We start from the raw sequence: 24,775 nt of genomic DNA on the forward strand, positions 1-24,775 counted from the left end.
GAATACATTTGAACGTTTTGCCAGATTTGGATATCCAAGCAAGTCTGTAATAGCTACCGTAATATCTCGTCCACCAATATTTATGCTATGGATGAACTTAATATTCTGTCGTTGCCATGGAAAGCTTTCAAACATACCACCGCCCAGTATGCGCGCAGCTGTGACAAAAACACCGAACGCCTTCGCCGGAAGTTGGAAATCACCTGCCAGGAAACAGAGGCTGTTTACGTCTGAATTAGCCGGGGTGCTAACGTTGGCAGATATTAGTAGTGTATACTCCTAACTGCGAAGTATTTTCAATTAAAAGTCTGTTTTTTGAAAACTGAAAATCGGAGGTACACTGATAATGAAGACTCTCTTTGTTCTCGAAGCTATATTTTTGGCGTGTTTTGTGCTGTTAAGCCAAGTGACAGCAAAGGTAAGGCAAATGCTAGCTGCGGAAGAGAGTAGTTAAATTTTGCACAGAGAAACTCATCTCCCCTTTGTCATTTGAACTCATAAACTCGCCTTCAAATATCAAATATAAATGTCAAACGACAGAGTCGCTATAGCAATTTAGCATAAGCGTAGCTAATGGTAAGCTAATACGTCATTGAACGACGTCTTGCTAAAATTAAATCAAATATATGACAGTAAACAGTACTGCAAGGTAAATTTTACATTAAACAGAACTGATTGTTTTAGTTCCCGACGAACTGACCCCGCTTACTATGTTATTAATAGCTACAGTCAGTGTTCAGGACTTAAAATTTTCAGTTAAAACGATAGAACCAGAAGTACTGGTTCAACTGAGAAATGAAGCCAACACAACTTACTCATACGATAATAATAATATATTTCTTATTTTGCAGCTAATAGTAGTTTTGTAGCTGCCATTAAAGACAATAAATATACATAATACCGAATTAAATAGAAACTTACTATGCATCATTTAAAAAGCTCAAAGTTTAAAGGTGGTTTCTATTTTAAAATAATTAATTTGACAAGAAAATATAACTGATATAGTTATATAGTAGTTACAGATTATCAATTAGGAATAAATAGGTACATGCTTCGAATGAGTATACATTATATGCACATCAATGTAAGATAGTAGTAATTATAGTTAGTTATTTAACAATATTATAAAAAAACAAAACTTACTGGTCGAACTGAAAACATTTTTTGCAGTTGTAATGTAATATTCAAGTTTTTGGTTTTGAAACCTCTGTTTAAAATACATTTTAGTTGCCCCTCATTTTAATTTATCTCCATTAATGTGTTAATTCTAATACATTAGTCTTGTAATTCATTCAATACTAATTAGTACAATATTTGGTTTTACATGACAGAGAATAAAAAGAAAGGACAAATCGTGTTTGTTTGTTAAATTTCTCCACAGTTAATCAGAAAATTAGACCCAAATCTTATATGCAATCCTTCCACAGAATTCTGAAGACATCCGCTGTAAATGCATCTGCCCACCATACAGAGATATCGAAGGGCAAATCTATAAGCAAAATGTTTCACTCAAAGACTGGTATGTGTTATTACACTTTATATCTTCTGATCCAGATCCATATCTTCTTTGTCTACCAAGTTTTTTGATGTTATCTCTTTGTTTTTCCTGTTTAAGTAACTGTCTACATGTAGTGGAACCTATGCCTGTGGATGGAAAGGATGTGGAGGCTTACTGTTTACGTTGTGAGTGTAAATATGAGGAGCGGAGCTCAGGAACCATCAAGGTGATTTCACACAAATGTGAGTTGTGACTGATTTTGTGCTATTTTTTAAACCAGTCTTCTCTCTGTGTCTTTAGTTCACCATCATCATGTACCTCTCCATTCTGGGACTGCTGCTGTTCTACATGGTCTACCTGACTCTCCTGGAACCAATGTTAAAGAGACGTCTCTTTGGACACTCACAGCTTATCCAAAGTGAAGATGAAGTTGGAGTATGTGTCTCTACCACTACTTTAGCTCTACAGCGGATAATCTTTTACACTTATAAACTGACAGGAGCTCTGCTCCTCCATTTACATAAAAACAGGTTTGCCTGCTTTGTAACCACAAGAATTTCATTATGTGTGTAAATAACCTCCCTTTGAATGTGATACTATAATAGATTCAGTCATTGCAGGTAAAATGTAGCACTCCCTGCAAAGGTTTTGCGTCAGGTAGGTGCATGGAATTGGGAAAGTGTTTTTAGTGCTGTGTGGTTAACAGCTCAGATTTCTCTAAATACCTCTAAATATTCATGTACATATAAGACAACATTGGTTTATTTTGGCAAAGTCTTTGTTGCAGCAAACTCACAGTTTATTACAGAAACAAGTTCAACCCTAAGCACAAGTTTCAACACGTTTTTCCTTGTAAGAGAATATCAAATCTAAACACTGGGTGTGTTGATTGCAAAACAAATCTCTGTATCTGGATTGTAGATACATCAGAAATAACTGAACGTTTTTGGTTTAATGTGACTGCAGTGGGTTAGAGGACATTAGCCAAGGAGTTGGACTGTTATCCATCTCAGGACAGATAGCATCATTGTCCGCCCGTGAGACAAAGGCTGACAGTTGATGGGGGAAAAAACACTGTTGTCATGTTTTATAGATTTCTTCATATTAGATAAAAACAACATGAAATTTAACACAAAATAAAATCAAAGAGTTAAATGCAAGATTTACAACCAGAGTTTGAAGATGAAGAATGGTAAAAAAAATAATGCCTACATGAAATAATAAATGAAGTGTGAAGTCTAACTCTGGTGAACGCCCAAATGTGCCTAGAGCAAGATGGTTGCATCTGATAAATAAATAGAGTGACTGGAATTGGAATGTGATTCGGCTCCAGGGATTTGATCCTTACAATCAGTTGAAATGTTTTAATTGTGTCTAATCTTTACTGGCCCTCACATTTGTTCATCTCTGTGTTTTTCAGGACCAGCAGCCTTTTGCTAATGCTCACAACGTGTTGTCACGTTCTCACTCTCGACCAAATGTGCTGAACAAAGTAGAGCATGCCCAACAGCGCTGGAGGAGGCAGGTCCAGGAACAGCGGAAATCTGTGTTTGACCGCCACGTTGTTCTCAGTTAAATTGCCCTGTGATCAAGACTAATGATGAATGGGAGAGGGGAAAACACTGTGACAGAGCTCTAAATTTGTATCATCCCTCCCCCCCACCCCACCCCCATTAGTTGTGGTTTGTAACTCATCAAGTGTGATTCCTTGGTGAACATGATGAAATAAGTCCCTGGCAGATGTAATGTCAGAGCAAGAAGCTTTTAAATCTGCAGGCAGCACAATAGATTACAGTCAATTCATTTTCTTTCCTATTTTTCTTTTACACAGTCTTGGATGAAGAGTGGTTTGCCAAATGCAAAATTAACTCTCTTTCCTGTAGTCTAATTTGCAGATGTGCCAAGCCACCTGAGAATTGCAGTGATAGATTCCGTGGCCAGGACTAATACATTTGAGAGGAAAAAGCTAAACTTTCCTAGATTTTTTTTATAACATCCTTAAACTCTTTCTTGCTGCTCTCAGAAGGAGGTAAATTGGTCCAAAGCTGACTTTCAATTTTACAAGCCAAACTGGCGTGGAGAGAAGAACATCCAGATGTTGGTGGGTGCCACATATCATGACTGGATAAGTGCTCTCCTGGCTGCAGCAGCAATGACTTGTTAGCATGTTGCTGGTGGGTATTTTCCAGACAACATGAAAGCTAATATAATGAGGAATTTCTTCTCTCACCACAGGAGAAAAGAAACAAGTTTGAAGATATAAATCATCCAGCGTTCTCTGTAAATGCATGTTTTATAATAAATCTTTTATAAATGTGTTTTCAATTCTTTATACCTCCCATAATATTTAATGTCTCACAAAGTGGTAAGAATCCCATCAGTTAAGGCATTACTTTAAATCTAATTGTATGAATTAGTTTTTCTGAACCTTGCAGAAACCAATACCTTTTTGTCAGTGATGTCAGTGTTAGTGTCTGTGACGTTGATCCTTATTGAAGGTCCTACTGAAGCCAGTGTCCTATTTATATGTAAACCCTTTGTTACTTCTTTATGCTTAATCCAACACCTACACTGTTGTGGTGCATTCGTGTTTGTCTGAGCTCAAAGAAGTTATTTTGTGAGTAGCTGGTGTTGGTACATGAGCAGGGTGAATGAAGGAAATGTTCTTAATTGCTGTACTAAAAATGTGACAACTTTGAAATAAACATATATAATGTTTGTGATTTACATGTCTGTTTCAGTCTGAGTCTGAGCTCAGTTCAAAGGGTCTTTCTTGCAGACACTGAGCCCTTGGTGTGTGCTCCTTTTATACCACATTCCGACCCCCAAACCTGGTAAAGGTTTACAAGTGTGTTGTGGACATCCACCTTGGTATTTCTATATTGGCAACAAATATAAAGGTGTAGTAAAACATTTATTAATTAATTTATCTTTTAAAACATCATTTTTCACCATTTCATCTTAGAGCCACACAAAGAGACAGAATTATTAACATCTTAATTCTCCCTGTAATGTCCAATTATATCTTCTTTCAGCTGCTCTTTTCAGGGGTCACCACAGCAGATCACCAGACTCCATCTCACCCTATCCCCTATTTCTCTCTTACATCAACCATCTCCAAGTCTTCACTACATCACTACAACCATAAATCGTCTCTAGGGGTTTTCCTTATGAATCACTAAACATACATATTATTTTGTTTTGGTTACCAAACACCGTTGGCTCCTCCTGTTGTAACTGATAGGAATTCATTTAGTTTTTCTTATATGTTCTTCCAAAAAATAAATAAATAAATTCCAAACTAAATTATATACTGATGCTACCCCACAACCACTCGTCCTGGGGAATGTCGTCTGGCAGTCCTAGCACCTCGTACAAGACAACCCAGGCTCTTCTCATGGATTGTTCCACGCTGGTTGAATGAGACAGCCAGATCAGGGGTATTCCTGCCTATCTTCAAAAAGCTTTTGAAGGAAAGTCTTACATAAGGTGCTCTCTGAATAGCTGGGTCTCAGCTATTCAGAGAGCACCTCATGTAAGACTTTACATCGGGCACCAGTCTTATTACTACTTGTTTTTTGTGGCCACAAACTCTGAAGATAAAAAGCAGCCCAAACATCTCCAGTTCCTGTGTCCCTGATATGTTCCCACTTCCCACTTCATTCAGTAACAGAAGTCTCTGGTTGCTTTTTATGAACTCAGGCACATCTGGAAACCACTGGGAAACAGTTAAAGTCATCATTAAAACCCCGTTGAACAAAAACTGTGACTGCAATAATTTTCAGGATGTCTTCAAATGTATGAAAACAGAGATGTTCCACCAAAAAGTATCAACAAAGTGATTTTCAAAGCAGTTGCATCACTATTTCCTGTGTCCCCCATCTCGCTCTCCTCCTCTTTGCCTCTCTCTCTCTCTGTCCCTCTCTCTCTCCCTCTCCCTCTCATATACACACATTTTTCCACATGGAAAAAAAGTCAGTTTTCAGTTTGTACGGGCAGACAGCGGCACAGACTCTGGGAGAATGGATCACTGACTAAACTGTGCAGCAGCAAGAAGGAAAAGGTAGGTCTCATTTCTTTGTGCACTCTTGTCACATTAAGCGGCCAAAAGCTACCTTTTAATGCGGACCTGAAGACTTTGTAACGTCTTTAAATAATTGTGGTTGTTAAATAATTATTTTTCTTTAATTTATTCGCACACATGTGACGACAAAGTCTCAGATTATCCACAGAGAGAGATTTTTACAGACCAGATCTGTTCCATTGTTTATTCTTTTAATGGGAAGGATTGATTCTTCGCCGCTTCATTGGCTGCACTAGCAGAAATGAGCCAACAGGGTGCACCCCAGCCTTTGTGTTTGACACGCTTTGTTGCCAACAATAGAAGTTTGGCAACTTCGAAAAAAAGTTATTTACTATCTCACCTGCGTATACCTTTTCATGTTTCAACAGGCCAAACGTCAGTCAACATTTAATGTGTTTTCTTTGACAAAATGCCAAAATCACACACACAGAGACATTAATACACAAGCACAGACAAATGTATGTATACACCCAAACATAGGGATTGGTGGGTGTGTGCGACATGGCTCTTTGCTTTAACTATTATTCCTATAGACAAGCTCACAGAACTACACACCCTACCTGAATGACTAGCTAGTCTAAAATCCAAATCTGAACTGTAGCTTATAATCCAAAAACTTAGAAAAAGAACCCTAACCCAATAAAGTCTGCCTTAGTTGTTTAAGCCTTTTTTTTTCCTCATGAGGAGTTTTTCACCCGGTGGTCCTTAAAGAGTTAGTGTTTAGTCCTCCTATTTTATCTAACAATCACAACTGTCGTGCCAAACCACAGTCCTTATTTCAAACTGAATTTTAACCAGTGGGAATCCTCTGCAGCTTTGAGGACCATGCAAAATGTTCTGACCAGCAGCAGCTTTGAGTCACAATTTTGTAAGTTGGGATTTTCCAAGTGTTCGTACACAGGAATGTGCATAACTGTGCCTGGAGTCAAAGATTTGTCCTCAAAACCAAAGACATGCACACCCAGAGCACACAAAAACACTGTGTCGTGCAGACAAACAGCAGTGTGAAACATTATCCCTGTACACTGCCCGCACCTTGAAGGTTTGTGTAAATCAGTAGTCAGTCTGATGTTGTGGCTGGTCTGCAGAGAAAAAAAGAAGGTAAAATGTAACCAGATAAAGAAACAGACTGACCTTGTGCGCAGAAAAGTGTTCCTCACAATGTGCATGTGCAGCCGCAGCTATTTAAAGAATTTTTTTGGAAACAGTTATTTCACTTGGGTGGACAATGGAATTCTTAAAACACAAGGAAAATGTAGCAAAATAGTGTATGTTATCGTCTTCAGGAGAGCACCGGGTCACAAAGTCTGAGACGTCTAAGTCACGTCACACAGACAATGTTTGGTGGCCTTAAACTTAATTCATCACCAAGGATCAACCAAGTAACTTGTCTTTCTATAACATGTGATCTCTGACAACTCATTTACTATGTAGATCAACTTTCCAAACCTAAAATACGCAACTTTAAAAACTGATGTTTGATTATATTTTAAAGTAACTTTTTTGCAAATTCTTTTTGCTGGCTCCCAGCTATTTCAATCATAATTTTTAGCTAAGTTATTTTTGAATTTATTTTTAGGCTAACATGTCTAAAAAGCTCTATTTATTCTAAATTTTACTTTGTATTATAATATTTTATAATAATTATATTTTAATATTTCAGCTGTTACTTTTTAGTTTTATTTATACAAAATGCATATTTATCTCTAACATTTAGCAATATCATGCCACCATTTAACTTTTTCTTCATTTTGTGTATCTCATTTAATTAAAAATTTTTAATCTAATTTTTGTATGCTGTTTTGAATATGGAGACTTTTTTTAGTTTTGCTAACTTTCCTTTACTCATGGCCAACTTTTAATTTACTATTCTTCACTAAGTTATGTTCAAGACTCGTGGCTAACTAAATGAAATGTTTTAAAATGCTATGATTTGTTGGTCTCTCGCTTCAAGTGTTAGGGTATTTGAACGTCATTAAATCTAGCCATCATTTAAAAGTTTTGGCTTCACTGTCCCAGTGTCCCAACCCACCATGTCATCATAGTTTAAATCATATTCGTGTCATGACGTACAGCACTGTTAAACTGGTGGTCATTTTTAATGATGGATGGATTTATTCCAAATGTGACCAATAAGCTTTAAATAAAGCTAGAAAAGATGAATGAATGAACATATACAGCTTTTATTTTTCACATTTATATCCATCAGACATGTTAGTCCTGTTAATGCTGCAGTGATATAAACATGAAAGTCATTTGACTCAACTCATGGAAGTATTTGTCTCAAATTATCAAATGTGTTTGCGGTCACTTTTACCGTTTTTTTTTTTCTTTCTTTCTTTCTTTCTTTTTTAAATTGACAATTTTGTCCAACAATACAAATACTCAAAGACACAAACACTGTGGAATGTGTGGACAGTAAAAATAAAGGTCTTGGACATGAATCTCTGCTGTGTATGTGGCAAAAACCACACAAAGCTGTGGAGTAATCCCCGAGGATCTGTGAGGATTTGAAACTCACAGCGGATCTTAGTTAAATACCCGAGGTTTAGTGATTCATTTGACGTAATGAAGTGTTGTTCCACTGTGGCTGAGCAGGTGAATAATCACGGGGATGGAAAAGAACATCTCACATTTCCATCACCACGGCTCGTCCTCTTCTTTTTCTTGCTTACGATCTGTGAGGGTGTAGATGGAGTTTTATGAGGCCAGCATGGCTGTGAGGCTTCACTGGATGTTTGTGAATGAACACTCGCAGCATGTTTTGATTTAACCTTACTTTATTCTCGATGTGTCATGCCAGACAGAGGATGTGGCCTTTAATGAAAAATCCAGATGGGTCTGTAATCAATGGGGCAATGAATTCCATGAGTTAGAGCTTGGGTAATGTTCTAGTGAAACATCCCACATAAAGGAGCCAATGTCTTCATCTTTTGTGCTCGGAGAATGAGAATTTGCATTTTTTTCAGGAAGGACACCCCTTTATGAGACCTTGAAAGGTTTTGAGTGGGTGTCTTAAAAAAGCTGCACAGTGGCAAAGTTGTAGGCTTCCTGCTGCCTTGGTGGTCCCAAATGGGATACTGTCTGGATTTTTGTGACTTCCTCTGTTCTCAAGTCTTGGGAATGATAAGACGCCCCCGAGAGACTGAGAGCAGTAGGTTGATTGGACAAGTCTACTTTGGCATTTTGTTTAATGTAACTCAACAAAGCGAATCACTTCAAATGCTAAGGACTTTTTTATGTATAATCAGGGAACAAATGGCCTTGTTTATTCATTTATTTATTCAAAACAACAGGAGCCTGTTCTCTGTCTATGTGCGCTTGTGTTCTGTTGTGTTTCTATTAACCGTTCTGTTACCCTCAAATGTTCAAACATCTTGACCCCAAGGAACATGACTGTATACAATGTATATGCATACAGGACATCAAAAAAATGACACTGTGATTCAAACTACAGCAGTTATAACTATAAAACACTCCATGGCTCAAAACTAGTCAGAATGGCAAAAGAAATAGCTTTAAAATAACAAAAAGAAAGCTAATAGTTAGCCCAGAAGTCACTAAACATTAAACAGGATATATAGCAAAAAATGTCTAGCCAGCCCCACGATGAGGAAAATGTTGAACAAACACAAACTGAAAGTTTTTGTTTAAAAAGTCAATGTCTTGATGATTAATCAGGTTTAAATTCTCTATACATATTAAATATTCAAGGTAGTGGTGATATATGACAAAGTATCTACACAGTAGTAGAAGTACAGCTACAAGCTGCACACACAACGTTACATCTGTCAGAGACGTGAACAGTCACGTCACCTACAATAACTGTCAGTTAGACACTGGGTGTGGATGAGCTCCTCCTTCCTGTCTGCTGCTCTGCTCCACCTGTAAACACTTGTCAGGTGTCATGAGATCACGGTGTAACACTTGTGCTTCACTGCTGCAGATAAATAACCACTGGAGGTCAGCAAAAACAAGGTGTCCATTGTTTCCTTCAAGGTCATTAGTAGAAAATAATTTTTCCTTATTATTATTTCCTTACTGATTTTTACGGATATGTTTATTTCTGAAATTATTTGACATCAGACAGCAGGTATTTTTAATAAACATATTGGGACAAACCAACTATTTTTAAATGTTATTCAGTGATCTATTGTTGACAGAATCATCCTTTACAAAAACTATTATGGTACATTTTTGAATGTTTGCGGCACACATGTGAAAGTAATCCTTTCCAGGGTTGCTGGGTGGTTACAGAGATTACCTAGTCCATAAACTACAAGTAAAAAACAAAAAAACAAAACCCAAAAACAACGTTTCACAGAACATGCAAACCTTCTGTATGTTTATTTTTAAATGTAAATGACAGCATTCTCTACTCTTAACAAACTAGCAGATTTTTTGTGAACACACCTCGGGGTCTGGATTATGTCTAATGTCGGGGTCCAGGCCTTTGACCACACTATTGGAATTGCTGTGTTAGTGCTACAAGGTTTGAAGACTTTTAGAATAGAATACAAATGTGGATTATAATGTATTGTTCACTTCTTTTTTCACTTAAATACTTTATTCTCCCAAATGTACAGTGATAAAGTTGCATCACAACTATTTTGCCTAATTTATGCCATTTTATTTATGACATTTATTATTATTTATTATCTTTTTTAACATCTCATTCTCATTTACCTTATCCTAAAACCACTTTTACACACAATATTACAAATTACAAATGTTGATCCTTGTAACTTTATGACTCATCAGCACCACTTTGCTCTTCATATTATGACTTTATTCTTATACATTTACATGTTTTAATTCTCCTAAATTACAACTTTATCTGACGTTTTTCTCATTAAGACTTTATTCTCTTGCACTTTTTAAAAATCCTCATAACTTTAAGACAGATTTTCTCTTATATTACAATCATTTCTCAGAATTTGACACTGTTATTCTCATAAATGTTCAAATGTATCCTCGTAATTTTGCTTGTTTTTCATATCATGACTATACACCATTGAGAGCAGCTGTTATTTTCTTTCAAAATTGACAAATTTATGAACTCCTTTGTGATACTTGTTAAAAGATATACAATAGATTAATAAGTAATCTACCTTTAATTAGGAAGTGGGTTGTAAACCATGGCTGTAGTTTGAGTAAAGACATGTATGTGTGGGTGAAATGTATTCCTGTTGACCAGTAGTGGAGGAGTTGGCCACAACAGAACAATGTGCTGTAGAGCTGCTGCAACATGGTTTTCTGCAGCTGCCATTCAGCAGTAGCTGAATAATCATCTGCTCTCCTCGGTCCAGCATGACAATAAACAAGAGGGAGACGTTTGAATAGTTGTGTGAATGTCTCTGTGTGTTTGGGGGACAGAAAGGGAGGAGGCTGGAGGGAGGGAGGTGGGCAAATCCTCAGCCTGAAGTGAAGAGAAGGGGGAGAAAAAACTGCCCATCTCCGTGGCATGGCAACAAGTCCTGCCTCCCCTCCTGTGAAAGAGGAGGCAGGCTGGAGTTTTTTTTTTATTTTTTTCTTCTCGGTTTTTGTTGGAAAGACATGAGTGGGAGTTTTTTGAGAAGCGCAGGTATCCGGCACAACCAGCCAACCCGTTCCCAAGGCGTAAACCAAACAGGATTTCTACTTCTGAGGGATTATAATCTGAAAAAAATGACAGCGGCCATGGATGTGATCAGAAAGTCGGAGGTAAAAACAAAAACATTGAAGCCGCTCTTGTTGATTGAACCGTTACCGAAGTGCAGGCTTCTCTAACAGTGGGCGACGCGTTAATAACCTTAAGTATTGAATTAAATCAGTGTAAGAAATGTCACGTTTTACGTAAACAAGCGCAAGGTGCGTTCAAATGCAGCTCTGACGTTCATGTGACCATATTAGGTCATTGACATGTTATTAGGGTGAAGAGCAGTTTCTTAGTTTCTTAGAGAACACCAGATCCTGGCTCTGTTTGTACGGTGGAGTTTTTGTTATCTCTTTAGGAAGAACTTCGCTGTTTTTAAACACTGGCTCTTCCTGCAGCAGCAGCAGTTCTCATGGGAAACAAAAGCCCGGTCCTTATGAGGCAGAACCTCAGTTCAGTTGCTCTGGTGAAAGTTAGCATGAAGATGTGAAGTGTGGTTTGGGTTAGGTTGAGGCTTACACATTAATTGGTCCGGTCCGAATGAATGGAGATCCACACAAATGCAGAAGTTGTGTTTGTGCACCGGTGGACAATTTTACTTTTTTATTGCGCATGCCAAAAGCTGCAAGTAGTCCAGTTTATAGGTATGTGAATTGTGTATGGTGTACAAAGAGTCATTAACTCTGCAGTAAACAGTTTCATGACTTCATATATGCAAGAACAGCCAAACCACAACAACAACAACAACAACAACAACAACAACGTCAACAATAACAGCAAAACTAAGCTGTATTCAAACATTAACTGTTGCCATATATTTGTGTGTGATTTAATTTAAAGTGATAATATTTAGGGATACTGTTTTTATACACAACTGTTGCCTGTTACTGTGTTACTGCTAATATTGTAATACTGAACTTTCTAAAAAAAGATACGATATTATATAATATTAATAACTGATTATTTTATATAATTTGATGTATTGAGTTGCAGATGAAAAAATAAAAACAGAATGGTGAGTTAGAAAGGCTAAAAGTTTGCTAACTGTTTCACAGTTCCACAATAGCCCACTGCTCCGATCAGAAGTGTTGTCATCAAATCCTCACATGGACAATTTGAAAATAAAGCAAATTTTTTTTTAATACTTTTAGCCCTAATAGCCAAAACCTGCGTGCACATAAACTCACTCAAAAACGTCTACTACGAAAAATGGAACATAAAAATACACAAATATATAATTTTAATAGAGGTTGAATAAACCAGATAAGAACATGTAGATAAATTATGTTTGATGGGTTTGAAGCCCTGGGAAATCTTTTCCACGTCTTTACTACAACCCTGGGAAACCCTGCTTCTCTGAGGCCCACTCGTATTTTTATCCTAACTGTTTATAGAAAATACTTTCAGTGTACATCTGAAATCCTTATGGTTTTATCTGACCAGGACTGGGCTTCTTCATCTCTTCTCCCTGGAAACTTTATTGTCTGAGCCAAACAATGACACGCAGTGATGCTGCTGGCAGCGTAGGGCTATAAAGGAAGTTCTTTACTTACTTTCTCTAATGACTTTGGCCTCTCTCCAGGTAGTTTGATGCTGAGATGTGGTAAAGTTTAGATACAACTAAGATTTTCTATAACACTCAGGTATGCTGCCTGGTTGAGCGTTGTTTGAGATCGGAGTACCAGATGAATTAGGGGAAAACATGGCTTTACCTTTGTTTTTAGTAACACCAATAATAACCACTAAGTAGACAATGTGCTTCCTGTTTACAGAAGCATACACCCAGCCAGAACACGAGAACAGCCATGTGATATTCATTTTTAGGTGTGTTATTATAATGTTTTTTTATGGATGTAATGGTTTGTTATGGAATATGGAATATTTCTGATGTGAGTTGTTCATGTTATTAACTTAAACATAATGCTCAGAGACAATTAATTCTAAAGCTCTCCTGGAGATAATGACCAAGAACAAAGAGAATGTTCCCTTTGATACCAAGAAATGTAATCATCTCTCATGGAAGCCTTTGAACTGAACTCGTACTGTACACGTACACATTGCTCCATATGAAGGTAAATCAACATCATTGGTTTGTGGACAAAACAAAACACGAAACGATGCTCAAAACATTTTTTTATGTATATTTACTAAACCAAATAACTAGTTGATCTGGTCACAGATAAAAACAGATCCACAAATCTCATGTCTCATTGCACCTATACCTGTATTTCAGATCAGTTGTGTAAATTCTGGTTAAGATATCATCTAATGGCAGAGACAAAGTGTTTGCTTTCCTACGAGTGCTGAATATTGTAATAAGGTAGCTGAGCTGAGGGTCAAGTGCAATTCAGTGTGACCTTGCATTCCTGTTCATGCAATAACAAAAGAACACAGTTATGGAATTTAATGGTATCCACCACAAATATGTTCACGTTGCCTTGAACCGATTAAACTCAGTGATCTTAACTCCACCGTAACCATTTGGTTGGTGATGAATCTATTGCAGTGCATGTGCAGGTGTAGTGAGTTTGATAAATATATGTTATTGAACATTTACTTTGTGAACAGATAAAATAGAACAGAGCATTAGCCAAATACAAGCGTATATATAAAAACAGTAATTCTATCATGGACAAAAAAGAGTTGATAGAACCAAAGTTATTTATAAAAACCTTCCATTGATTCCTAAAAGTTTAATTTTCCATTCACTGGGGAACTTTGAGTTTGACGTTTCTCCTAAATGCTTGTGTATGTGTGAACACGATGTTCTGAAGGCGCCTGTAATAATGTTATGATCGTCCTCCGGGCTCTTGAGTGTAACTTGTTTTTCTATTGAAACCTTATTGAGCATAACAATTTGACGGCGAATAATTGCAGTCAATTGCAGAAAATTGTGCAATTACCAGCAGTAAAAACATTTGAAACAGAAATGTATTTTTGTACTTTTCTTCATTTGGTTATTTTGTGTCAAAGTTAACTGACACCAGTTTAATACGTCCTACTGCATTTCAGATAGATGTGTCTGCTTTCCATGTGTTTTCTTCTTCAGCTGTACAGCTTCAGATGCAGATTTTATCTATCTTGCATTTTTTCTTGTCTACTTTAAAGAGAAAATATGGCATGACTACTAAGAAAAAAAGCTGACTTAGCTGAAAAGGTTCCAACAAGTGAGATCCACGGTACCTGGTAAACCGAGCCTTATATTCAGAGCAGGGTGAACCATGTGGGGCTAATTATTCAGACATAACTCGGCATCCAACAGCCAGTAGCGTCAACCTTGGTGGTTTTCTCTTACAGAGCTATGGAATTTGTGTGAACAGAGCCATGAACAGGATGTACACTCACTAGAGAAGAAAATGTGATTCTTCTCCTTGTGATTTCCAATTTTATACTGATTCTTTTGCATAGTATACTTTATTTAATAGCACATATACCAGTAGATTAATCACAGAGAATAAAATTTCGGCATGCCTGTTATTTCCTAATCAATCATGTGTTCTGTTCTGCCAATTAATACATGTCATTTGTTTTAGAGACATTTCCAGATGTTTCAGCCCATATCTCTAGTTCCTTCAAATTTGTTCTACTGGTGTGGGCCCTGGTCTTCAGTCAGCACCACAACACTGATTTTCTAATGGATTATAGTCGGATGTTTGTGCAGAACATTTTGGTCTGTAAAGGCATTTCTTTAACCACCCAGATCTTGTTACTTTCCACACTACATTATTTGTCTTTGAAATGAATTAAAATTGTTTTTATCTGTTTTCTCAAATTTCCTTTTGCACATTTCACTTACTGTTTTATTTGAAGTGCAGCGTCCTGACAACCTCACAACTCTCTGCGCTTATCACTGCCACTTTTGCCATCTGCCATAATTATAATTATTGTAGCAATGACATTGATCAGTGTGTGTCAGTGAGTTGTGACAAGTGAAGAGAAATTTCAGTTATTTTTGCTCATGTTACATTTTATATATTTATTTTGCCCCATTGGTTCTGTTTTTTTGTGTTTTGTTTTTAATATGAACAAATGTAATTAAGCAGTTAATGAATGACCATCCACTTAGATATCATGAATTGCTCGTGCTTTTACAGGCTGAATATTCAATGCCAGGTGCTGAGCCAGTGCATATTTCAATGTGGACAAATAAGTCTCAGCAGTGTGTCCAGGTGTTACTGCCACAGACCTGTGTTTTCTTCTTCCATTTCAAAACACACTTTAAAAAAACAAAATTCAGCCACAATAGTGCATTCCTACGTGGACTGGAGTGTGTGTTAGATGATCTGTCAAATAGGAGATACTGTATTTTAGCTAATTAAGACTTGACAGATGAACACATGCAAACCACACACACACACACACTCCCTCTCACACACATTCACACGTGATAAGCCTTTTTGACCTCCTCTCTCAAAGTTTTATTGTACACAAAGGGCCCTTTGACTCCAGTCCACTCTAGATCAATGGAGACAATGTCGTCGTCTCATTCGATCGTGTTGTTGAGCAACGTTTCTGTCATTTTCATGTTAGTTTCAGTCATTTGCAATCCTCCATACCCAACTATCGAAACCATTACATCATGTTTGAAAGGTTTGCACACACGTCACAGCTAATGATTTCAAAGCCCATCATTTCCTACTGTGATCACCAGCTCCCCTGATATTATTCTGTCATTGTAAAGTTAAATTAACACTCATCAAAAATGTGACTGTAAATATTTACAATAACAGCTGTAAGTTAGTTCAGATGATGCCAATTCAATTTCCCTCTGTACAAGCATGTCCCTAAAAAAAAGACTGGGAACACAAAACAGGTTTTGGACACACCAGGTACTGGTTTCTGCTAAAATGGCACGTCTCCTTTTCTTCAGTGAAAGCTGATGTTGCAATCAACTTTAGCATTTTTTATTTCCACACACTCATTCCCTCTAAAACTATACTCAGCTGCTGCTTGTCTTACATAGTTAAGCAAGAATTGTTTTTTTAATATCCTGCATCACTAGTTGTGAGTAATAGGGAGATGTTTCATCAGAGTAAAACTATTGTAAAATCTTTGGTTCAGACAAGTGGGAGAGAGTGAGTGATGAATGTGGTTGAGTGCACTTAAAAGGTACAGTGGAGTTCCTTACAAGTGGTTCACAGCCTGTGATTTTGTTGAGGGCGATGCTATCAGTCCTCAGGAAGTCTTGGTGTTTACACTACAGAGTCCGTGTTGGTCTCCTTTGACCTATTTCTGAACAACATATTATTAAATATAACAAGGTTGTGTTGAACAAACTTGAAATATTATTGAGTCATGAGTATTAAACAGTCTGAACTTATTAGATGCTTCTATTCTCACAAGTGGACTTCTTGGCCTTGGGTGTGAATTCAAGTGGACTGTGACTGTAATGGATCTTTTTTCACAATCCTTCCCAGCAACTCTTAAATCAGATTGGCAGCAGGAGAGGATAGCTGTAACCAGGACAGGATGCAATCACACTTTGCGTTAGATGAAAATAATGATGCATGCCCGCTCTTCTTAATATACTCCACAGTAACAGGAAATAGCTGANGTAACAGGAAATAGCTGACAGCAGGAGTCCTCCCTCTCTCTCCTCGTATGTCTCTCTACAGGTTTCAGCTTCACTGCTGGTTGGCTAGGTTCTCCATACAACAACTTCCTGTAAACAAGTCACGCTGCCAAGCAGCCTCCCATCCTCCACCTCTGATCCCTATGGGATCTCAATCTGACCTCTTTGTGCACCAGAACAATTGTTTTGAGTTTTCCTGAAAGGGTCAATACATTTTAATAATACGATTTCAGGGGTAATGGCCTTCAGAATAAGGGCTAATTTTAACTGTCCAATCAGGAATTATGTGTTATATGATATGGCTACCAGGGCCTAGGCATTAATTATTTCATACATTTAAAATCATAGAATCCAATAAATGTCAACTCCTCTGTCATTTTCAAAGTCTGTTTGAAGTGTATGCTTGATGCTCACTGCCCCCTGTCTGTATTTTCATTTTGTCAAACATCTATGTTGTTGATGTTTTCTTTGTGATAATTTGAAGAGCAAATTTATACAGTCAAACTGTATTTAACTCTCAAACCATGGGTAATATTTGCCCATGTTGGGTGCTGTGAGGTTGTGACAATAACAGTTCAATCATTTTCATGTCAGTTAGTGATTGTGAAATGCAGCTACAGTTGGATGCTTTGAGATCTCATAGTTGTACTTATTTTCTCTATCCGCCAACTACTGTTGACACAAAGTTTAACCGCCCTAAAACCAAAGTGTTGGGTAACATCAGTGTCCCTGTTCAGACTAATGGCACTCCCTCCCACTTCAGTCTTTTGCTGTGGTCGTAAAAGAATGCAAGTCATCTGATGGAGACACTGGATTAATTCATCACAATCAGTATGAACTCCAACTATGTAAAACAGAATTTACTGACTACGGTCAGTGACACTCCAAGTAGTAGTAGCTTCAGTGTGCAAGCTGTGTTTAATGGAAATGGAAATTTAAAACATTTTATGTGTGTTTGTCCACTAGGTGAGTGGGTGGGCACGAGACCAAGATGACAGCCAACAAGAGTGCGAAGGCTGTGCCTCGTGCAGGAGGAGGTAAAACTCCACGGGACGCCCCTGAAAGGTCAGTGACACTGGGAGCAGTTTTAGTTTGGCCTCTCTCTCTACATCCAGTCATGTTTCCTGTTGTTAGGATCATTAGCTTTTAGCAACATATTTGTTATGCTTTGTTATTTATGCTCCCGGACGGGTTCGTTTGTTTTAGTCTTTTCTTGTAATTTCACTCATGCCCAAGAATGTCAATCATAACATGATATTTAAGAAGTTGTGAGTACAATCCTACATCCTGGACAAGGGCCCCACACATCTCTGAACTGTGAGTAGTGCGCTGGAGCTTGTGTGAGCATGTTGAGATGTGACAGTGTCCTGCTGGCGGACAAAAAAAAGCATTTTGAATGATATGTGATATCTACACTGCTCTTTCTCACACTGTATCATCCTGCAAGCTCTGATTTTATTTTAACAGAATGTGTAGCCACAGGCAGGAGGCAGCTGCAGAGTCTGTGTTAGTGTGTTGTATTGATTTAACAGCAATGGTCTTATTAAATTATACATTTGGCATAAAGTTCATTTTATTATAGAGCTGACATTGGCAACTTGAAACATGTCAAATTAGATTTCTTTAAATAGGTGACAAAACTGGAGAGGGTCTACTTTACATTTATTTTGCATTTAGTTTTGTCTCTCCTCAAGCACTGGGACCAAGCTGAGATCCATTAACGGACTTAATGGCATCATCATACTGTGGCTGGATTGAAACATTTAATTTTTTTTGACAGAAAAAAAAAGTGATAATATTAGAATATACTTTTGCCCTTGTTACCACTCTTTTTTTCTTCATCCTGCTCAGTGAAAGGAAGTGGATTGTGGTTGACGTGCCATAGAAGCCTGACTAAAAGCCAAGGGGCCCAAGCAGTGGCTGGCACTTAGCTTCATGTACAGTACTGAGCGTGTGGCCAGTCCAGAACTGGGTTTATTTTTACGTTTATTTTTATTTTTAAGTATGATGTAGACCACTTCAAAACCCTGCAAGTCCAAGTCCTAAAAGACATCATTTCTGCACACATTAGCTTTTATTTCTTCAATTAAGAATAAACATAGAGATCAATATTAATCTTCAACACAGCTTATAGAGAAATATTTATCGTATTTTAGGGTCTAAACGATTTACCAACCAAAGCACTTTGCAGCAGATTTGCTGTTATTTCCCCAGTGTTGATCAATAAAGTTTATTATTATTATACATTTTGTTACAGCATTATATTGCAATATGACAAAATATAAAAACATTTATTGCAGAATTTAATCTGGAATGAATTCTCACATTTTCGTATAAATATTTTCTGCACAACAATTTATTTGTTTTTCTTGCTTTAGTTATGGTCTAGAAACAAAATATCTTTGGGGCTTCCTTTTTTAAGGTTTTCTTTGAATGTTGAGACCGCCTACTGATAAGGTACATTTATAGAACTTTACATTTTTACACCATCATGTAAGAGTGCAATATTGAAATGTGAAATAATTATTAACCATTTCAGATGTCATTGACGGAAGGTTTCTATTCTATGGCAAAGATCTGTCTATTTTTGTCCAAAATGATTGGCAAATTCCAAACTATATTGTATATTCTAATTCTGGTACATGGTGTGCTTCATACTTGAGAATACTGAAGTATAAGTGAAAATCTCTAGACATGAGTCTTCATGTTGAGATATTTCCAGAGAGTGGTAAGGCAGGGTTCATCCATCATACTTGGAGTTTGCAGATTGGTCTCTCTGTTGTAAAAGTTTCCCCACCCTGGAGCAGGAGGAATGATTCAAGGGAAGGGCAGATAGGTGTGAAGCGTGATCTGTCCCAACCTGCAATGTTGGATCACAGTCTGCAGCTCTTAGCTTCCTCCTTCTTCTATAACGCTTGTTATTCTAACCAGTGTGTTATGACATCAGCTCTCCCTATGATTCACTTTCGCAATAGTTAGTCAGATTTTAAGTCATGCCAAGGTTTCTGAAGACAATGAGTGGAAAGTTGACTGGAAATGATAAAGTTTGCTTCTCTGTGTGTGTACGTTACGCTCATCGGTGCAGTCAGAGGTGAGAATGGGACTACTTAACAGCTAGAGTCACATAGCAGTACGAATAAGAAAACGCTCTGAGGACCAGAAAGGAGCAGTGAGACTTCCAGGTAAGGGCGCTGTAATAAATTTGTGCTTTCTGTGTGAGGTCCACCATGATTCTTCTCATGTGGAAAAGTCCTCAGTGGCATTTTGATGTAGTCTGTGTTTCCTTTGGCTACCATTTTAATCCCATGCTGCCAAAGACAAAATACTTTCCTGTGGTTTTTCTTAATAAGTGGCTCAGGTTTTCATTCAGCCTTTGAACGTGGAAGTGAATTAAGAATTTTCTGTTCAGGCTGCAAATTTGAATTCCACCTTAAATTACCCAATATGGTTAATGTTTGGACATTTTCATCACACCTTTGTCTGTCTGTCTTCTTTTAGGTGCCGGTCCACATCCCCGTGTCCTGTTCTCTCAGCCAGTCAGGGTCATCCGCCTGTCTTCAGCGACAGTGAGAACTCTGGGAAACAGAGTAAGTACGTCCGCACAGACGGCAGGTTCCTGGTACGTGCTGGCTGGAACAGCAAGACAGCGAGCCTGTGCAGCAGTGCAAGACTCAACAGTGATGGTAACTCCCAGGGCCGTCTGACCAAGTCAAAGAGCGTCAGCTGCCTGGACAACAGGCTGTCCATCTATAAGCCCCAAGATCAAACCAAGGAGAAACAGGGAAACCAGGAAGACAAAGAAAAACAGAGGGATTTCGTAGTTGGAAGTGGACTTAACAGTCGGCCAGTGACCTGGAGCACACTTTCACTTGGACCGTCTTCTGTTCAAAGTCACAAACGTACCCGTTCAGTAACTGGTGTACCCCCCACCACAATTCGTAAAAAGATCTCAGAATGGGAGTGCAGGAGAGTGGCTCTGCCTAGGATGAGCTTGTGTCTGGATAAACGTGGAGGAGAGTGTGTGGGGGGCAGCGAGGGCTGCCCAAGTCTGCTCTCGTCTCCCTGCAGCGAGAAAACTTTTGACTTTAAGGGAGTTCGCAGGATGAGCACGGCATTTTCTGAATGCTCTTTCTCGGAGGCCGAAGAAGGAGTTACAGACAAGGACAACCTGGGTCGCTTCCAGAAAAGGATTAGTAAAACAGAATCTTCTGGAACTTACGTACGTTCCCTGACGGCTCGGAAGGAGAAGTCGGCTGTCCTGAACAGGATACAGAAGATAGAGCAGGCTCTGAAGGAGAATCCCAGTACACCCCCTCCACGGTATCTGAGTAACTGTTATGCGCCAAACCAAACAAGAAAGAAATCTTTTGTGATAGGAGACGACTTGGACAGCACATGCACCAGTAAGCGCAGTAGCATTTGCTCAGTGGCCACGGAGCCAGATGTTGGGCCAGTGTTGGATAAACTTTCCAAACACAGACAGAGGTTAAGTGTGAGCTCGGCTAGGTCTGCCAGCCCAGAACCACCTGGTCAACAGGAGCCTGCTACTACACCTGTTAATCCGTTACCTAAACCCAAACGCACTTTTGAGTATGACGCCAAACGAGACCCGAAGGACATAATGCCGGCCAATGGAATATCTCCTGACAGAGTCCTTGAGTCTCCACCACCACTGCCCTCTACCCCTGCTCCCAGTACAACATGGACGGCAAAGACCACCACAGGCAGCACACCCACTAAAGTCCAGAACAGGTGAGAACTTCTAGGTCCTAAAGTAGGATAAACATTAGCAGGATGAGCTATTTACAGGAAAACCATGTGATAATAATTTAAAATCCAGACTGACTACTAGATGTGGTTTGATGAATGTCTATTCCAAATTAAATTACTTAAGATATGCAAAAGATTAGAAGATAACAAAATTTAAAGTTAATTAAAATTAACTAAATGAAAATAAAGTTAAAATCAGCAATAAATACAGCAAAATAATTCAAAAATAAGCACAAGCAGATAGCAAATAAATAAAGTTAGATACAAGTTGAAATTATGCAAGAAAAATAAGAAACTCAAGTTGCATTAAATTGCTAAGAGGAATCCTATAACATAGCAACAATAGCTAAAGCCTAGCCAAGATGATAACTGAAGTTGCTTAGAAGGTCTGCTTGGGTCAACTGCTTTTTGAAAAAGCAGTAATGTAACATTTGTATTAAAAAAATAAATAAAAATAAGGCCTTTATAAATAAAAAATGTAAATAAATAAAAAAATAAATAAAAATAAGGCCTTTGTGTTAATTTTAACCTTTTAGCTGGTCGGAGAACTAAGCAACTGTAGTTTTTGATTCTGAGATCACTGTCCAGTGATTTAAAGAGTGAGGGTGGGGCCTCTGCAGATTGGACCCCATGTGAAATTAAGAAGAAATCCCCAAACATTCTTCTCTTGGACTCTGTGTTTAACATTCCTGTGGCTGTAGCTTTTTCGGAATCTAAAAGCCACATGTCAATGGTGCAACATGAGCATCGGTGAAAATAAAAAAGGATATCAGCAGGTTTACTGAAGTAAAGATTTTCTGCAGTAAACCAGCACAATTAAATAGTTTTGGTTTGTTTTTGTATTTGAACTATGTCAGATTCAAGTGCTGTAACTGGTCGTTTGACTTATTTTTAACAATCCTTTTCAGGTCATTAGCAGATTTAAAATGACATGCTGACCTTTTTGAGTCTTATGTGTCCATGTCTTAGCTAGGTGTTTTTTTTTTCCTTTGTCAGGGAGTCTGGTGAGTCGGAGGACGCGAGTTCTCCATCTTCTCATTTGTCCTCACCTACAGAAAATGGCAGACTGACCACAGACACAAAGACCCGGCCCAGTTCCAAAAGCACTTTAGAGGAGAATGCCTATGAGGACATTGTAGGTAAGAGCATCACTTCATAGGCTTTAAAAGCATCACCTGGCATTGATAGAAGCTGACACAGTGTTGCTTTACATCTTTCACGTGAGCTGTCATTTGTGAAAGCATCAAATTTAAGAACAAAATTTAAGGAAAGCTGGGGAATGAAATATGTTTACATAAGTTATAAAATCGTTGTGTTGTGTCACCATCTGGACTTAGGAGTATGTCCATGATGGTCAGGGTGCTTTTGTTTTGAGAGGTAAGGGAAATCATGATCAGCCCCATAGTTGAGGTGATGTTGTGGTGATAGTATAATTCTGTGGGGGATTGTTCTCTTTGTCCAGAAAGAAGACTCTTGTGAAAGAGTAAAAAATAATGAATGAAAAGAAAAATACATTCAGGAGCAAGAAATGGGTTCTTTTTGTTTTTTGTTTCCCCAGAAACATCTAATCCCAGTAACTAAACTAAAATACTGAGAGGATTTGTTAAAAATAGTCCTCTTGGCTATTGTGGCCAAATGTACCAGGATTATGATGTTAGTTTCTCACATATTGTGTATGTAATGATGGATGTGGTAAGAAGCCAAATTCCTTTTCACTAGCTAATGACCCCAGGCCTTCTGCCCTTTCCGTTTGCCAACTCCCCCAGTGCATACTTAATGTGGTGGAGATGTGAACACAGTCTCATGACAAAGCTTGGATTTCACATGCAGTGCATGAAAATCACACTCACACTATTTTTTTTCTATCATAGGAAGTTCAGTGTTGACCAAATAAAGGCTGTTTTGCAGTGTTTTGTTGTGTGCAAATATTAGTTTTCATGTTGCTTGAGTGTCAGTGACCTGTGTGCTCTAAGGCATATTTCAACTAGAGAATGTCCAGAAACAGCACCGGGCCAACGCTGATGTCCATGTGAACTCCAACAGAGCCAGCAGCATTCATTAGGGGATGTAACGATACACTCAACTCACAATACAATATGAGTCACGATTTTTTTTTATCATCCCTTTTTTATTTTTAAAGAAATGAGATCCAGACAAATTATGACCAAATACAATGATCCTTTATTTGTAAGAACTATGTAAAATACCGTTACCAACTGAAATGGTCTTGTTTACCCCATTAACTGAAAATATCTTAAATAATAGAATACAAAAAAGGCACATCTCTTTACAGAATTACTGCACACCAGCATTTATCTCCTGCCATTAAAAGTAAAACTGGTCTGGTCTTGTTTACCTCACTAACTGCCAACATATAAAACAACAAAAGAATCCATTCCTTTCTTTTCAGAAACACAAAACATTGTTTGTGTCTGTGGAAGAAGTTCTTCCCACATTCCGTTTGAACATTTGAATGTCACTTAGGCTACGTAGGGACTTGAGGTCTTGGTTTAATATCTGGTCACATCTGACATTTTTAGGCGCCACATACTGTATGATATGATCACTGACTTTTTAAAATAACTCAGCCCACTCCTTACGCATTGATGAAAGACTCATTTTTTTATATCAACTGATGTGAATTGTCACGCATTTGTATTTGTTTTTTACTTGCTCAAGATGCATTGTTATTCTCCCGTGAGGTAGCCTGTCAGTTGCAACCACGTACTTATTGGCGCCTCTTGTGGCAGCCTGTGTCTGTTGCAAAAACTCACGTTGTAGATTTCCCCATGTGGGACGAAGAAGGGACTCAATTATTATTAATATTCTGTACAATTGTTGACGTTAACTATAGTAGCTGTTATATAATATTATTATTTTAATTCATTAATTTTATCCATAGTTTTATTGATACATTTTCTGATGTGTCAGGTTGAAGACTTTTGTTAGATACAGAAATATTTGTTTCCTGTTTACTTGACATAGCCTACTGTTAATGAGAAGAAAACAAAACTGGCAGTAAACATTGTCCTGCTTGGTGTTCTCACTGTGGTTTGTGTTGAACTTGTACCTACACACAGCACGTCACTCTAGTTCCCACAGAGCTGCGTCAGTTAGTAACACTTCAGGAAGGAGGGAGGGAGGATTCAAAACACAGTGAGAATGTTACACAGGTGATCCTGCCCTTCCCATTAAAAGGACAGAATTGTTCAGAAT

The 24,775-nt window shown here is 38.0% G+C and overlaps 2 protein-coding genes across 3 annotated transcripts in view; both read left to right on the forward strand.

The window, feature by feature from the left end:
• The first annotated feature begins 187 nt into the window (after positions 1–187).
• tmem9b (TMEM9 domain family, member B) lies at positions 188–4,225 on the forward strand. The gene is made up of 5 exons (XM_008310760.3): positions 188–418; positions 1,428–1,519; positions 1,616–1,724; positions 1,799–1,933; positions 2,919–4,225. The coding sequence occupies exons 1-5, from the start codon at positions 347–349 to the stop codon at positions 3,072–3,074; spliced, it is 564 nt and encodes a 187-aa protein (XP_008308982.1). The 5' UTR covers positions 188–346; the 3' UTR covers positions 3,075–4,225.
• A 1,201-nt stretch (positions 4,226–5,426) lies between these two features.
• dennd2b (DENN domain containing 2B) overlaps positions 5,427–24,775 on the forward strand; it is a 37,466-nt gene continuing 18,117 nt past the window's right edge. Inside the window, exons 1-4 of one of the 2 annotated variants that reach the window (XM_008310766.3) lie at positions 5,427–5,561; positions 17,756–17,854; positions 20,288–21,541; positions 22,556–22,698. In XM_008310766.3, coding sequence (XP_008308988.1) covers positions 17,781–17,854; positions 20,288–21,541; positions 22,556–22,698 — 1,471 coding nt within the window. In that variant the 5' untranslated portion in view covers positions 5,427–5,561; positions 17,756–17,780. Of the gene's footprint in view, positions 5,562–10,950; positions 11,286–17,755; positions 17,855–20,287; positions 21,542–22,555; positions 22,699–24,775 lie in introns of those variants that run through there. The other variant, XM_008310765.3, reaches the window with a different exon arrangement.

Source organism: Cynoglossus semilaevis, chromosome 5, assembly GCF_000523025.1.
Source record: "Cynoglossus semilaevis isolate Cse_v1.0 chromosome 5, Cse_v1.0, whole genome shotgun sequence".
NCBI lineage: Eukaryota > Metazoa > Chordata > Actinopteri > Pleuronectiformes > Cynoglossidae > Cynoglossus > Cynoglossus semilaevis.

Coding starts and splice junctions, on each gene's coding strand:
- tmem9b (XM_008310760.3), top strand. CDS start 347: ATGAAGACTCTCTTTGTTCTCGAAGCTATATTTTTGGCGTGTTTTGTG. Junction 419..1,427: donor TAAGCCAAGTGACAGCAAAG/GTAAGGCAAATG, acceptor ATCCTTCCACAG/AATTCTGAAGACATCCGCTG. Junction 1,934..2,918: donor AAAGTGAAGATGAAGTTGGA/GTATGTGTCTCT, acceptor TGTGTTTTTCAG/GACCAGCAGCCTTTTGCTAA.